The sequence below is a fragment of the Myripristis murdjan genome, chromosome 19 (genome assembly GCF_902150065.1).
Source record: "Myripristis murdjan chromosome 19, fMyrMur1.1, whole genome shotgun sequence".
Taxonomy (NCBI): domain Eukaryota; kingdom Metazoa; phylum Chordata; class Actinopteri; order Holocentriformes; family Holocentridae; genus Myripristis; species Myripristis murdjan.
Genome location: NC_043998.1, coordinates 15,199,960 through 15,215,917, shown reverse-complemented (window position 1 = coordinate 15,215,917; position 15,958 = coordinate 15,199,960). Strand labels below are relative to the sequence as shown.

The 15,958-nt window shown below is 40.7% G+C and overlaps 3 protein-coding genes across 3 annotated transcripts; 1 reads left to right on the top strand and 2 right to left on the bottom strand.

Moving 5' to 3' along the window:
- Positions 1–6: 6 nt before the first annotated feature.
- Positions 7–2,490, bottom strand: ndufb8 (NADH:ubiquinone oxidoreductase subunit B8). The gene is made up of 5 exons (XM_030077532.1): positions 2,330–2,490; positions 1,927–2,053; positions 1,637–1,736; positions 1,230–1,385; positions 7–170 (listed from the first exon to the last, which is right to left on the bottom strand). The coding sequence occupies exons 1-5, from the start codon at positions 2,418–2,420 to the stop codon at positions 78–80; spliced, it is 567 nt and encodes a 188-aa protein (XP_029933392.1). The 5' UTR covers positions 2,421–2,490; the 3' UTR covers positions 7–77.
- A 1,599-nt stretch (positions 2,491–4,089) lies between these two features.
- On the bottom strand, positions 4,090–6,576 carry gpx9 (glutathione peroxidase 9). Its single transcript, XM_030078503.1, has 6 exons — positions 6,543–6,576; positions 5,366–5,773; positions 5,131–5,224; positions 4,737–4,867; positions 4,477–4,607; positions 4,090–4,385 (listed from the first exon to the last, which is right to left on the bottom strand). Exons 3-6 carry the CDS (start codon positions 5,201–5,203, stop codon positions 4,328–4,330), a joined length of 393 nt encoding a protein of 130 aa, XP_029934363.1. The 5' UTR covers positions 5,204–5,224; positions 5,366–5,773; positions 6,543–6,576; the 3' UTR covers positions 4,090–4,327.
- On the top strand, positions 6,357–9,643 carry fbxl15 (F-box and leucine-rich repeat protein 15). The gene is made up of 5 exons (XM_030078502.1): positions 6,357–6,689; positions 7,031–7,190; positions 7,330–7,832; positions 7,995–8,221; positions 8,763–9,643. Exons 1-4 carry the CDS (start codon positions 6,664–6,666, stop codon positions 8,182–8,184), a joined length of 879 nt encoding a protein of 292 aa, XP_029934362.1. The 5' UTR covers positions 6,357–6,663; the 3' UTR covers positions 8,185–8,221; positions 8,763–9,643.
- The last annotated feature ends 6,315 nt before the right edge of the window (positions 9,644–15,958 follow it).

Sequence of the window (15,958 nt, the reverse complement as noted above, 5' to 3'; positions counted from 1 at the left end):
GAACACAACTGTTTACATAAGTCTTTATTCATGACAGAAGTATAGTATATACACAGAACAGCAGTCAGGTTTACACATTAGATTTCATAATGTTTGACTTCCTCGGGTTGTTTTTCAGGATCTCCTCCTCTCTCCAGGTGCAGGTTGTTGTAGGGGTACTGTTTGGGTGCCTAGGACAGAGACAAAATCTGATCTTAGTAAAACTTAGTATGATACTGCCTGCATGAGTGCATATATGCAGATAAAAATTCATTCCAAATAATGAAGAGGGGACACACCCAGAAAAAAGCCAGCATAATCAGGATAGTTTTCCATTTCATGTGATACAAGCACTAAGTCATCATTACCACTTGTAAATAATCACCTGCATTATACTATGGCCACTTGGCTGCCTTTTAAAGTTGAGTAACATTTTGCAGCATTTCTTTGTGGGAAGCTCCAACACCACAACAATATTCACACAGAATGCATTACTCACTAGATTAGAAGGAAACAATTACAGATTATATAGATTTACCAGTTCTATGGACTATTGCTGTTACTAAGGTGTCCACATGCTGAGTACTACCACTGGACAGCAACACCCTTATAATGTCTGTTATTTATAAAGCAACAAGTGAAATTTGCAGGACTGAAACCTCCAGCCAATGGTCAGATATCTGTAGCTCCTTGACTTTACTGATGAATCAGACACATTTTTCTTTCACAGAGGGGCTAGTAATTACAGCTATTTGTGGCGAGTCCCAGCAGGTTGGTAAGGCGTTTCATTTTGAACAGTGGCACAAAGGGTTGCTTCAAACATGATCACAAGTCTGCTTTCTTAATAAAACCTGGTTAATTTATTCAATACAAAGCAGAGCGCTTCCTGCAGTAGGCAGACCTGTATTATGATCAGCATTTTGTAAAGTCAAGAGGACGCAATACAGTTGCAAATTCGAAAATTTGAGCCATATATGCAAAGGAAAAATATGAAAAAGTAAATCAGACACTGATCTGGATAAGTACAGAAACAGATGATGCAGGGCACTGAAATCCTAACAGCGGTAGCTTACCCTGTCCATTACCCTGAAGATGTGGATAAATGATTTGAGAATAATAATCATTTAAAAAACCTGGTCAAAGCGGCACCCATGTGCACAAGACAAAAGTGATGAGTAGGCACATTTAACACCTGTTAAAATACTTTTACGTCATATGCATAACGTGCCCTGACTTTGGTCTGTACTTACAACAGGCTGGTATGATGCGTATACCCCACCGACGTAGAACATGAACAACATGAATCCGATGTAACCAAACAGCTGTTTGCACATTGAGGACCAGGAAACTGGGCTGGGAGAGGTATCCACACGGTTTCTGATGAACATGTCGAAATGCCAGTGCATCTTGAAGAAAGACCAGAGAACAAATGCTGATTATCAGGGGCAATCTAATACTGATAACACACATTTATTTGCTATCTAAATCGATCAATGTTCCTGCAAGGAGAGCAGTGCCTCTGTGAAATCGAGATGATCTGAACACTGCCTAAATATCTAACTGGAGTACAGAATCCTCTTAGGCAGGCATTTATGCTTCTTGATATAAGTGATGCCAAAAGTTAAACTGTATGCAATCAATGGTATCCCCATATTACCGGCTCTCCCCAGTTCCTCCTCAGGTCAGGGTGGTCCCACTGGTACCAGGGGTCTCTCTCATGCTGAGATCTGTCTGCTAGCATCGGGTAATCACCATAGCTGCAAGACACATAAGTACATAAAGCAATTATGTGCAACAAATTTATGGGTTTATTTACTTTTTGCAATTGTAGATCTGCCAAGTGGTGATGGGTGACAGCTGACTCCGTGCATTTACGACACCGCACATTTACCTGCAACATGTTAACAAAGAAATCCTTTATTTATGTCTATTTAACACCAGTCTCACCCCTCGCCATTGTCGGGATATGGATGATAGTCATCGACCCTCAAGTTGTATTTCTTGGCTGCAGCGGCTCTCTCCTCGGGAGTCTTAGGGTAAGGACCAGGGAGAATATCCTTCGAAACACCAGAGGCTGAAACATGAATCCTTGGATTATTACACAGAAACGTATTTACAGGGTCAAATGTAACGTTAAACTTCTGGCTAACAAATTAATCAGCGACAGACTGTAATCGAAATGTTACTCTCATGTTAATCTGCCTAAGGACAGCGGCGGCCGCTTAGCTAGTGTATGCTAACGTAGCATGTCAAGGTTATATCCATTCAGGAACGGAAACCATTGAATTCGACACATAAACTTGGAGATAATAATCAAAAATTACGGCCCGAGATTTGTAACACCACCGACCTGCTCTACATCCCGAAATGAGCGCTGGAATGCCAGACGCTTTCCGTTTGGAGAGCAGTTGGGCCCAGCGTCGAAAACCGACTCCAGCCATGTTTACAGGCTGCTGCTGCTGCGGTCTGACCCACGGTGAAGTACGCAAGCGCAGGAACTACGGGGTCACAGACGGGCCAATTACGCGCACGGAAAATCCTAACCTTAACCATACAACCCTAGGGCTTCATTGTACATATATAGTGGCCCTGTCAATATGAAATTATGTTGATGATGATTTGTTGACATTGTAGAGAATGTGGATTTTCAAACAGCTCTCAATAAAACGCAGTCCACTACAACAGCACCACTAACTATGAGTTCAATGGCAAGCATAGAACTGAATGAACACCTCTATAACTGTGACAAAAAGAAACTCCAAGCATTATAGGCACTCTAACAGTAAACTTTATGGCAGAACAGTTGGATTAGATTGTATTAGATTAGATTGTTAATAAAGTGGCCACTGAGTATAGATAAATAGATACAGATATAGATAGATACAAATAGACCGTTTTCTCTTTCTTTCTTTCTTTCTTTCTTTCTTTCTTTCTTTCTTTCTTTCTTTCTTTCTTTCTTTCCTTCTTTCTTTCTTTCTTTTCTGAAAGTGGTGAAGCTGGCACAAAAAATTCTCCAGTGCTTCAACATACATTAGTATGAGTAGATAGTTTCCTATTCAGTCTTAAGACATGTTATTTTGAAGACAAGGTCAAACAGTTTCCCAAAACAAGGCAATTCAGACCATTAGTATAAAAAACTGCCGTAAAGAGAAAGTTTCAAGAAAAAAATGTTAATTTGCATTGTAAACAAGTGAAATAATCTCACCTGACAAGTGGATTGTCTCCCCTCTTGTTGTGAGATAAATATGCCAAAACTCAATATTTTATTAAATTACTAGCTAATTGGATAGACAGATAAATTTTACACCCTGAGATTGATAAATAATTACACTCTGAGATTAGTAAATAGCACAATTATAGCTTCTATTCATTGGTGTCAACAGGTTAAAATAAATCATACCTTTGCTGAGTTGACTGACTTATCAATCACTGCCAACAGGACAACTAATTACAGTCAGTTAATCAGTTTTACTCTGTACTTTAGAATTACATATCTCTTCTGATGCCAAAACTTGCTTATAGGTATTCTAAGAGAGGTCAACACACTGACACACACACACACTCTCATGCACACAAAATATTCCAGAATATTATTTGCCTTGACCTGTTTTCTTCCAGAAATTTCAGTAATGAAGAAGAACAAGCTTTGTTGTGTGACACTTACAAACAAGCAAACAAGACCTCCAGGTTAGCAGAATCGCTTGAAACTTGAAACTAAACGTGTGATTCCTCGGTGTGGAGCCAGGCTATTAAAACATACGTATATCATGCTGTTAAAAGAGCTATATTATACCTGTAAATGAAAATAAATCAATTATGTGATGTAAACTGAAACATTTAAGTGCTTAAGTGGCCACTGAAGCCAAGTATTCGACAACCAGGTGATTTTTGGTAGTCCAAAATTGTCTTAAATGTTTTGTGAGGTTACACCTGAAGCAATTTGAAGACAGTACTGCTGCTAGACCAATCCCCATACAATTTCTGGTGAATTCAATTATATTGAAATTAAGTTGTTTGTCATCATGCTGAGGCCCTTAAGAACTCCTGGGGTTCCTGTGAAAAGATCTGCACTACTTGAGCCCAAGGAACACAACAGACAACCAGAACTACTTTGCTGAAACATTTGCCTTTATTTGACATGTTCTGTCTAATAAAAGACACCGAGGCATTGAGACCAGGTGACAGTGACCCTGAAATGACACCAGCGGCTGAAGGGAAGCTGCTCTCAGAGTGAATGCACTGAACCTCTGAGTCCTGTTCCCTTTCCCATCAGATCCAGCCCAGGTGCAAACTTGCATTTACTGAGGGATCGTCACTCTGCCACTGATGTCGGCTTGAGGAGCTGCTTCTACAGAAGTTCGGCGATGGATTTCTCCACCGACTGAATGGGACAGTGGAGTTCAAAGCTGAAACAAAGAAATGTGCATTAGACCGATGGATGTACTGTACTTCTGACTTGACGGTAAAATGAACATCCATCCAAGTCTATGAACTCACCGTCTGAAAGGCGTGCCGTCTGCACTGATGAGGAACTTCTCAAAGTTCCACCGGATATCATTGACTTTGATTGGGGACCAGTAGAATTTCTTTATATCTCCAATAACAGCGTTCACAAATGGCAAAGATTCCTGTGGTAAAAGAGACAGAGTGGTAAATGAGCATCATCCTCGGGGCAAAGCAGCCACAGCACTGACAAATGTAAGATACTGCATGATGAAGTGTAAATTCAAAGCGCTGAGTCGTGATAAGTGCACTACCTTGAGAAAGGTGAAAAGAGGTTCTTCATTCAGTCCGTTCACCTCCACTTTGCCAAACACAGGGAATTTGGGAACAAACCCTCCGCCGGGTCTCACATACTTCAGAACATTAAGGGTTTCATGGTTTACCTCTGAATGAAAACAAACAAACAAACAAACAAAAAAAACACGGTGGCACAGTGTCTTAGCATGGCTGGAATATAATATGTTAATACTTTACTTTCATGAATTTTTCATCTCCACAACAGTTTATCATACATCTAACTCATCTGAGCATGTACATCAGGTTGTAGAAAACACTATATAAGACTGACAGATGAAAACAATGATTTTAAAACAAATAATCTCAGAATCCTGTCTTTCCTTTCCATTTCCAAAGCTTCCTAGTGCTCACCTGGTGACTGAAGACCAAACTGATTACAGGAGAACCCAAGGACGGTGAAGTTGAGGTCACCAAACATTTCCATCAGTGCATTCAGCCGGTGGTACTGAGCAAGACGGAGCAAGACACCGACTCAAATCTCTTTACAATAAATAAATTAACAAAAGCAAAACAAGAATACACAGGCGATGTATTGTGAGATCATGTGCTACGGCCGTTATTCATGAACATGCTTGCAAAATATTACCTCTTCTATTGTTGACCCTCAGAAAGTGGCAAGGTTGACGATCAGGAGCACCTTACCCCTGTAGTTACTGAGTGGGACAAATTCCCCATCCAGGGTCTCAGCACAGAAATCATAGATTGATTTATCCGCCATACTTGGGCTTCAGCTTGTATACCGGCTTGTAGTCGCTCAAGAGTGGGTATTCACTCAGCTATCCCGTTGGCTTACCTCATTCAGTGAAACATAACTCTTGGGTCAGCAATTGTTCAGCATGACTGACTCCATTGTTGCTCTGCCTAGAGGTGAATTGGCAGGATGGTCATTTGTTCAACACATACATGGGTCTGCAGAACATACTCATGAGGTTGGATCCTTTCCTCTTAGTTTCGACTGACAGGCACCGAAAGGAGTCCAACATCACACTGAGATCTGAAATAGTGCACACTGAACGTCAAAAGAATCACATTTGATATTGAATCAGTGACAAATATATTTGATGGCCACCTCCATTTAAAGCTGAAAAGGCATACTGATGCCAAAAACAGTGGGCTGTACTGATTTGAACTGATTTATATCATTCAACATGTTTTTTTTTTTTTTGGTTTGTTTGTTTTTTTTCTCTTTGAGACTGATCATAATAGACAATATACCCTGAGGTCTAGTAAAAGACAATGATATTTATAGTTTTGACATGGTGTGTAGTATATAACATCACATAGCCAATGCATGGCCAGTATTTGGTTTCATCACTGATTGGCTATGCAGAGAGGGCAAAATCTGCTCAACCAACCAATGCCGGCGAATTTGTAAACCCGGAAATCTGAACACATGCTGCTTTCACTTACTCCTCGTAAAGCTTCCCTCTCTGAAATTATAAGACAAAGTGCTATTGATAGCCTTGATAGTAATAACCAAAAGGATCCGGCCATAAAGTCGGGATTTGGCTCAAGAGGCACACATGAACTTTGTCCTGCAACGGCGGCGTAATTAGCTGAAGGAGTACACCTATCTATCGTGCAATTGACGTTTTAAAAAATAGAGAAAGCACTTGATGCATACGTTACATAGCACTTCGTACGACAAACTGTTCACACTGACAGACAGACAAACTACTACAGCAAATTCCGGCTCACCCTGTCATAATTAACATTTTGTTCCGTCGTTCATGTGCCTAATGTTTTCATTTTTCCCACTGTACTTGAATACAGCACCGGTTTACGCCTCGAAACGCTTGCAAGATGCCAAGGGGTTATACGGCATTTTAGCTACATGAAGAACAGCATTTCATTAGTAAAACTATATAACGTTGCCGGCTCAGAATGGACGAAGATGCGGAAGTGCGAAAGTACGTGCGTTTTGTCAACTTTGGGTTTTGTACCAGCAAAAAAACAAACAGCTGGCCCGGTAGCCGGTGAGCTAGCTTGCTAGGCGGCTAATGATAGCCTGCGAGCAGCTCCAGGTGAATGAGAGGTGTAGTAGCTGCTGCCACCGTTTACTTTACCCAGCTAACGGCTTATTTAGTGATATATGGAATAAATTAATACCACACCTTGGCTGTTACTATAGTTTCTGATGTTATTTAGTGAAGGCCAATGTAACTGTCACAGCTCCTCAATGCGTTAGTGTCTAATGATGCTGTATACATAAGATTTTAGCCGTGAAACAATATATCCGTTTTTTTTGCAGATGTCATCTTCTGGACTTGCCATGGGAGGATGTACTAGTTCAACATATTTTGTGTTATTTGCCATTGCGACACCTGGTCAGCCTCCAGAGAGTGAGCAAGCAGTTTCACAGCCTCATCCAGGTGTATCTAGCCAAATGTCGGACTTTTGATCTGTCCCAGGTAGGTGCTGCTGAGTGAGGGTTGAAGACATTTCAGTGTGGCTTCTTTTGTCTAAAGCCTGATACAAAGAGAGAAATTGGTAGATGCTGTATCAGTTCTTGAAAGAGTCGATCTTCTGCTCTGTTTCTGGTATTCACAGATTGGTCCTTGCATTCCCAAGGAGGCATTTTGCTCCATGTTAAAGGACAACAAAGTTCTCCAAACCCTGTCACTACAGAACTGCTCAGATTGGGTGACAGACAAGGAGCTGCTGCCAGTTATTAGCCAGAACCAGCACCTGCTGAGAGTGGACATGAAGGGGTGCGTTCGGCTTACCCGCCACTCCCTGGTGGCTGTGTCCTTGAGCTGCAGGCACCTACAGCACCTGGGCCTGGCGCACTGCGAGTGGGTGGACAGCCTGTCCCTGCGCAGCCTGGCTGACCACTGCGGGGGGCTGCAGTCTATCGACCTCACCGCCTGCCGCCAGCTCAAGGACGATGCCATCTGCTACCTGGCTAAGAAATGTCACGAGCTGAGGTCTCTGTCTGTGGCAGTCAACGCCAACGTCACTGATGAGTCTGTGGAAGAAGTGGCCAAAAACTGCAGGGGCCTGGAGCAGCTGGACCTGACAGGCTGCCTGCGGGTTAGGAACCAGTCCATCAGGTACCATTTCATAACACTTGATATCACACTTTATCTGGAGTAATCCAACTAACTCCAAGTTCAGAGATTCACACTTTATGCCACCCCACCGTTTGACATAGACCTGTAATTGCTTTTCCTGCACACCCATTCATAAGAATCCTCTGCATGCCATGCTCACAGGACTGTTGCAGAGTACTGCCCGAAGCTGCAGTCCCTGAAGGTGAATCACTGTCACAATGTGACCGAGTCCAGCCTCGATCTCCTACGGAAGAGGAATGTAGAGATTGATGTTGAGCCGCCCTTACAGAGGGCCCTGGTACTTCTGCAAGATGTGGTGGGCTTTGCCCCGTTTATCAATCTTCAGATATAGCCAAAGAGCCATCTATCCATCCAGCGAGTGTAAACAGGTAGGTAACACTGACACACTGTAGCTTTTGGCATGCTTGATAGCCAAGGCTGGCAGGCACATATCCAAACAGGACCTGAGCTCAACTGGGTGATTATATACAGAGTACTAGGGCTGGGCGATGTGGACAGTATCAAATATCACAATATCTTTGACCAAACACCTCAATATCAATATTGTGAAGATATTGTAGGGATGACTGATGGTGCTTTCATAAGATATTTACACACAAGAGATTTTTGCTAAATAATCATCACTAATGTGTATATGATGATTAAGCAGGTACAGAAAAATAATAAAAAGCTAGCACAGTCTAATAAATTAAAAAAAAAAAAAAAGTATCCCTTTACTGTGATGCAGCCCTTAAAAGCCAGGAAAGACAACACTAATGCTGTATCTCAATATTGAGATATTGCTCAGCACTACATAGTGCAATGCTGTTTCCTTTTTGTTTGCTTTGTTTTTGTTGTTTTTTGTTTTTGATAGACTGCAACAGATCATGCTATTGGCAAATAATCAACATTTTCCATCCCTGGCTGTAGGTTTCGTCGTCAAAGCAGTTGATCCCTTTCAGCTGCATCTTCTAGGTGTATCAGTTATGAAAAGCGATTTCAAGACAAGAAGACATGGATTTGTACAGTTTGTGGGGAAATGTGTTGTGGAAAGAAACTTTGTTGGGGTGTGATGAAACATTCCTATCTCAGATGCCATTGAAAATAATTCTATGACTGAAGAAAGCCATGCACTTTTCAGAATCGCTGCCCCATGTCCAAAAGATACTATCACTGCACTATTCTTATTTACTCAGTGTTGTAACTTGTGGCTTTTTAAGAAGGGCAAACTTAACCAAAGTACCGTGTATTGTTTTTTTTTTTTTTTTGTTTTGTTTTGTTTTTTCTTTTTTTGGAGGGGAGTAGGGTGTTTTCTCTTTAAACAAAGTACATGTTTTACTTTGTATATATTGTTAAGCTTGTTGCATTGTAAGAAACATTAACTCTTATGTTTCATTTAGAAACATTTTGAAATGTTTGAGTTCAATTAAACATGTTATTTTGCATGCATATGCTAACTTGATCCATAGTATAGATATCTGTTTAATAGATAGGTATAGCCTATACATAATTTTAAATAATTTTAGGATTTTGTAATGTAGCATTAAATCTTGAAAACATAGTCCTGGACAGTACTTTATGGATTTGAGAACAACAAAGTGGAAAGTGAAATTACATCAGAAAAGACTCATAATATCAGTTCCATCAACCTAATTCAGTTAGATAGGCTTTTTGCAGAATCCACAAAATATGTATTAGAACAGCCACTTTTACCTTTGTTGAAACATTCAATGTATCCCACACTTTATTATATTGTTGTACTGTATATAATACACAAATTGCTGTATGTAATTATAAAGTATTTGCAGTAGTCTTTTATCGTCACAGCTGTCTTCTTGACTTGCATGCTGCAGTGGTTGGCAAACCTTTCTGATGTATGGAGCAGAATGAATCTGATTAATCTTTCTTGAGTCATTTTCTGACATGAATGCTCAACTGTAAGGATGTTTGGGTTGCTTTTTAATGAACTGCCTACTTGATGTACAACTCAAGGTAGAGTATGTAACTTGAGGCAAAAAAAAAAAAATAATGCTCTGAGTTACTGAATACAAACAATTTTAGCTGAATCAGTGTCCCTGATGATTTTATTACCAAAGAAAGAGAGAATTCACATGTAAGCAGATTCAAAGTAGTGACCCTGGCCTGCTTTCTCTTCCAGCCAACAGAGTGGGTCTCAGTTAATGGAGAGGAGCATAGGTTGGCCCATATTTGTAAACTGCTGGGAACCAGCCAGCTAGACCCCTGTATGCCATCCCTTAAATGTAAAGGTAAGAGCCCATTTTCAAAGCACTGCATTAGTTTGGCTGGTGGTAAAGCCTTCTTCATACAACTCATGCTTGTTTAATGACCTGAAGTGACACAAGGTGGCAGCAGTGAGTTGGACTATTTGTCACCTGAAATGTTACTTCAGAAGCCTACTGAGCTACATGCAGGAGAGCACCAGGAGGACTTTCAGAGGCCTTTCACAGAGGAGAGGTGATATTGTACTAAGTCAGATGTATCAAGATCCAGTGTCACATCTTGTCGAGCGTGGGAGTGAGTGTTCACAGTTTCAAGCAGCGCCTCTGGTAGCAGAAGGAATCAAGACTTTCCTGTGATGTTACACCTGTGTACTTTGAAAATATCACCCTCCTTGTTTCCTGTGGTGGTAAGATTGGCAGACTATATTGTAACTTGTCTTTGACAACACAAGAGGTCTATTTTCCACTTGATGGCATGGTTTACCCCATCTGCTCTGTGCTGTCCACAACCTGAGGCTGCAGCAGCACAGAGTTGTGTTTGGAGGGGCTTCAGGGACTGACATCCTGTTAGCACTGATCAGGATATTGTGCTACCGCTCCTCCATGGAGATATCACATTGTCAATAAATCCTGAAATTTAATTTTATTTGACACAGCATATCATATACAGTAATTAGCTACCCATATTTATCAATTAATTTTATAAACATGCACAGGCATGGGTTTTTCCTCCAAGAGTGAGTGTAATGCAACTATTTCTTTTTTTCACAGAGAAATGAATGCATCTGTAATTTCCCTCACATCCTCAAAACAGATCATCTATTTGTGCCCCAGCATTACTTGCAAGCTGTTGAGCAATTGACTGTTCATGCTGAAACAAAAGACCCCATAATTCAGTGTCATCTCTAACTATAATAATCAGACAGCAAAAGTCAGCCGCGGAGCTCTGTGTGGTCAGTGTAAACTGTACAGTAGCCCATCCTTGATGTGTTTCTCAGCAGGCAGCGGGTTAAAAGCATTTCAGATCACATCCATCATCTAGGACCTCAATTAGCATTGATCTAGAGGGGGGAAAGAAACATGGCTGCGTTATTATATACCATGGAGCAATTTCTGTTCCAGTGATTGAGTGTATAGGGGGATTTCTGAAACATAGCTGGCCTAACATTTTGTCTTCCTGTCAATAATCTGGCACTTGTCCAAATTATGGATCAATAGCAACTGATCATTTTATGCTAAGGCACAATGAAGTTGGCCCATTTTATTTACTATGCAGTGTTTGCCCCTGGCATCATATAATATACTTAGTAAAACTCGGCTGGATGCAATGTAAAGGAATGAATCTCAACGACTGCTTTCAAAAGCCTTTCTAGCAGAGCAACTTGATGTTTTTTTGAGGATCTTGAGGTTCATTCATGTGTGTGGTGGCCGTTGCTCCACATAGCAGACATAGACTACTATCCTAGGAAAAAAATAAAAAAAATACTAACCCTGCTGTGACTGTAAGGCCGTGTTGCTCTCATCTCTGTGGGCTGTTTTGTCTGACTTTGAAAGGCTGTCATTTGTTAATTTAGTTGGTCTGCATGGTTTGGGAATGGGATAAACCGTGAAAAGAAACCTCAATTCCGTTGGCATGTCATTAGTTTAAACTGCTCAAGTGGTAGTTTTATTCTTAAAAATTCATTGGCCTCTTCTTTAAACCATTTATAACTATGGGCTGGTACATTTAAACAACATCTATCAAATCAAATATATACCTTTCTTTTCCAGAGTGTTGAAATTGTATATATTTACCTGTGAATGCATACCTTCCAGCACCAATGTGCAAATTATCCATGACAAAAATGGCAAAACTCTAATTTTGGTGGGTTTGAAGTGGTTTAAAATGCCAGACTGCGTCACAAGTTTCATCACACCAGGATATATTTGTTTTTTTTTTTGTTTTTTTTTTGTTAATAAACCAAATTCACTACATTCATCCCAACCTAATCCAACCAGGAGCCAGCTCTTATGCCAGTCCAGTGTGAGCCAATTTGAGATGGCATGTACTTCCGGGCTTAAGTTGATTAACATGATTAAAAAAAAAAATTAATTGTTAATTGTTTTCAACATGTTTTCACCCACATTAACAAGAGGCACACATTTACTGGATTTACTTTCCCACCTGTAAAATAGAACATTTATTGATTTTACTGTTAAAGGCAAATGTTTCCCTTAAAAAAAAAAAAAAAAAAAAGAAAAAAAAATGTTCATGAAAGTCAAGCTAAAGATTTCATATATCCCACAGGGATGCACACAGCAGTTGCAGCCCATTTACATCTATATGATATCATGCATCCAGACAGTTAAGAAAGCAAAAGTAAGACTTATTGGTATGCATATTACAGATATGTCATTTTTTTCACAATTGCAAATATTTGTAAATATTTTCTCAAGGGCTGTACAAAAAAATTAACTATCATGTGGGGATAAGGTCTTTATGGTATGCCTTTTTTAAGCCAGAGCCAAATCTTAAAAAAGGGTTATTGCAAAACAGTATGACGTGGCTAAAAATATATGATAAATTAGGGTTATTGTACTAATTAAAAGTTATGCTTTGGGTTTTTATTCATTTTATGGATATATAATGTTTCAAGCAGCAACTTTTTTTTCCATTTCCAAAAAAAAGCTGTTCACCTTTTTGTGTCTACAGGTCAACTGCCATTTGTCTTCTGTCACAAAGCATCTGAGTGTAATTCTTCATCTACAAAAGACATTAGCATCCAGTCAAACGAGAGAGCTGAATGTCAATTTCACTTCAGGCAACCTATAAATAAGACCATGACATATAAATACACTTGGTGACACTTTTCATCCAACATTAACCAACTGACTAATTAATTAAGCATTAACTTAAATATATGAATTTTGGTCTATAAATAGGAATACAGCTTTCTTTTTTCTTAGATGGCTTTCAGTGATCCCCCTCCCCCATTTTCAACATATGGAAAAATCAGATCTTTTGTAAAAAATAAATCAGAAATTGTCTTACTTACTTCACCTTGTCTTCTTGTCAGTTCAGTGAAGTTCATATGCATTCCAACGCGTGGAGAAAATTAAACTCTAGCTGTTCGGATAGGTTTAAGAGATGGGCCCAAAACTGTGTTTGAGATTTTTGTTCATTTTCATATTTTTAATTAACTTTCTCTACCGTGTTCCACCAGTGAATGAGTCTTTTTTTTTTCATTTATTTGATGTACTTTATCTCCTCCAACCATTCATATACAACCTTAGTGGATTCTGGGACTTAAGGATCAATCTTTTGGCCACCAGAGAAGCATAACTAATGACGACATTAGAGTGGCTTTGCGAGCGTGGCCATCAAATGTCGATCATCCAAGCAAGAAATAATGTTGGATTTTGAAATCTGCATGAATAAACATTTATGTTTAGAATCAGCTGAACTACACTGCGAGGGTCTCAATTTAGGAAGAATCTGAAAGTGAAGAGTTAATGTACTTGCATGAGATAGTAATGTACTAACTACCTGTGTGTGTGTGTGTGTGTAATGGATGTTAGACTCAGAGCTTTACTGAAAAGCTAGAGTTTTGTATAAATACCAGTCAGGCACGTTTTTTTTTTTTTTTTTTTTTTTTTTTTTTTTAATCCAAGGCTCTAGTGGGGTAAATAGCTGTGCCACACATGACATCCTCAGGATGCCATCTAATTTAAATGACATTTGAAGCTTTACTAAGACACTCATAACTGTCAGACTCATTAGCATCTCCCTAATTACTGTACTCCTAACCCCCAGACTGGACAGGAAACACATGGACAGCTAGCTCTGGGTTTAGCCCACTGGCATTAGGCCCCACTTGCAAGCGCCCACATAAAAGCACACCCTTCTCTTTTCATTAAAAGCTTTCTCTCATTTGCTTTTAATGAATGGAGCTTCATGACAAGCCTGACTGACAACTATTTGCTGCTGGGATGAAGAATGTGTTGGCCCAGTTTTGGCTCAGGAAGAGACCCATATGTTCCATAGATTAAGGGCTGTAGTCTTTGTTTGAGCTAATGTTTATGTTCAATTGCAACTGTTTTTTTATGCTGTTGCACATGGAATTAGACTCAAACAATTTATGAATTTCCTAATTACCAAAATATATTATGAAAATGTTCTTTACTGCAGGACTTTACTGTCCCGTTTTGGCACTTTTATTCTACCGCAGTATTATAGGACTAAGGGCCCTATCTTGTGCCACCCGCTATCCGCTGCCACTACCCGCTACCCGCAAATTGCGGATTTAGGAGCTTCCGCTATCCCTAAACGGTATCTTTCGCCACCCGCTACCCGCTATCCTTATGCCGACTCCGTCATTTGCGCCTGGAGGTGTGTCTGTGGGTGTGTTTCATGCGCTATCCCTAAAGTTGCTATCTTGTGCACACACTTTAGGGATAGCGGGTAGCGGGTGGTCCTGACCACCCGCTATCCGCTATCCCTGGGCTGTTACGAGAGCGCGCCCAGGCGGCTTCAATGCGCGCCCCGACGGAGCCTCGCCACGCACACGGTCGGACTGATACCGGGACGCCGCCGGAATGGACTGAGTATATTACTCATATAGACTGTTTAGAGGAAAGACTGTTTTAATTGGACACTTACCCCAGCACGTTTTATTGTTTTATCATAAGCCAGCAGCTGTGCTATATTTTTATTATTATTTTAATATTTTATTTGCCCAATCTACCTTGTCAATAAATTAGTTTACACATAGTTCCCCCTCTGCCTCTTGTGTGTGGTGTGTGACCCGGGGATTTTACTCAATCAGTACAACCTTGTGACGCATAGCTCCATCTCCCGAATTAACTCGCCTATAATATAATATATAATATGTATATAGCCACCTTGCTTTAGCCTCAGTAGAAGCCCTGAGAAAATCTACCTCCCTCTCTCCATCGCGGGTTTAGGATTTAGGATTTAGGATAGCGCATCCTGCCCTTAAAGGCAATGGCACCTGGCACACTGATTGGTTTAACTGGCGTAACGCCCAAAACACGCCTATACATAATATAGCGGGTAGCGCAGGTGTTTTGCGGATAGCGGGAGGTGCACAAGATAGCAATTTTACGGGGGAACGCCTCTTCCTAAATCCTAAATCCGCAAATAGCGGGTTTAGGGAGTCTGGCACAAGATAGGGCCCTAGGAGTCCTACTGCAACTGCCTGTTGGTGTAAACATGATGCTGTGCTGCTAATGCAATGGGACACAATTCACTGGGTGTGATATATTATTGTCTTTGTTTCTCCACTTTGTCAACCACTGGGAATTTGTGTTTTCCGACATTTGACCAGTTTCAGTGCATACAGCACTATTCAGCCACATGCTGGGTTGATAGCAGCACAGTAGTCGCTGTAAACAAGCTCTGCTGGAGGTAGTAGGTGCTTGTTAAATGGTATACGTCAGTGTTGTGTTATCTCTCTGGGTGTCAGAAGCCCTCATTCTGGTACTTCCTGACCAGTTGGTTTCTTCAGGGATCAGCCCACAGCTGGTTCTGATCCCCTTCATGGACCTGACATTCAGTTAGTCCTATAAAATCCAGTGCATTCCTCCAGTCTCTGAGGTTTTAGTCCTGGCATTGCAGCGGTGACCTTCCCACTGCGAGCTGTGACCTCAAGACTCCTGCCACCCCCAGGCCGGAGCTCCTCCCCAAGTTCTGTAGCTACGCTCAATTTGCCTGCAATATAAACACCACGATTTACTTAATAGAGAAGAAGTATACCGTAAGAGTGACGAGGATTCATTCTGGCAGCAGCATTTTGCCCTCTAACTAATCTGGGCTGCTAAATCGTAAGTAACTGCGTTGAACTTGTGTCCTCCAGCAAGCAGAGATCAGAGTTCAGCATTCTGCCT

Bases quoted from the DNA above. Each gene is read 5' to 3' on its own strand.
- ndufb8 (XM_030077532.1), bottom strand. From the start codon at position 2,420: ATGGCTGGAGTCGGTTTTCGACGCTGGGCCCAACTGCTCTCCAAACGG. The intron at 2,054-2,329 runs GTCGGTGGTGTT...TTCATGTTTCAG, and splicing joins CATTTCGGGATGTAGAGCAG to CCTCTGGTGTTTCGAAGGAT. The intron at 1,386-1,636 runs GTAATATGGGGA...TCTTTCTTCAAG, and splicing joins GGAGGAACTGGGGAGAGCCG to ATGCACTGGCATTTCGACAT.
- fbxl15 (XM_030078502.1), top strand. From the start codon at position 6,664: ATGGACGAAGATGCGGAAGTGCGAAA. The intron at 6,690-7,030 runs GTACGTGCGTTT...TTTTTTTTGCAG, and splicing joins GAAGATGCGGAAGTGCGAAA to ATGTCATCTTCTGGACTTGC. The intron at 7,833-7,994 runs GTACCATTTCAT...CCATGCTCACAG, and splicing joins GTTAGGAACCAGTCCATCAG to GACTGTTGCAGAGTACTGCC.
- gpx9 (XM_030078503.1), bottom strand. From the start codon at position 5,203: ATGGAAATGTTTGGTGACCTCAACTTCACCGTCCTTGGGTTCTCCTGT. The intron at 4,868-5,130 runs GTGAGCACTAGG...GTTTTCATTCAG, and splicing joins GTTTGGTCTTCAGTCACCAG to AGGTAAACCATGAAACCCTT. The intron at 4,608-4,736 runs GTAGTGCACTTA...CTTTTACCACAG, and splicing joins CTCTTTTCACCTTTCTCAAG to GAATCTTTGCCATTTGTGAA.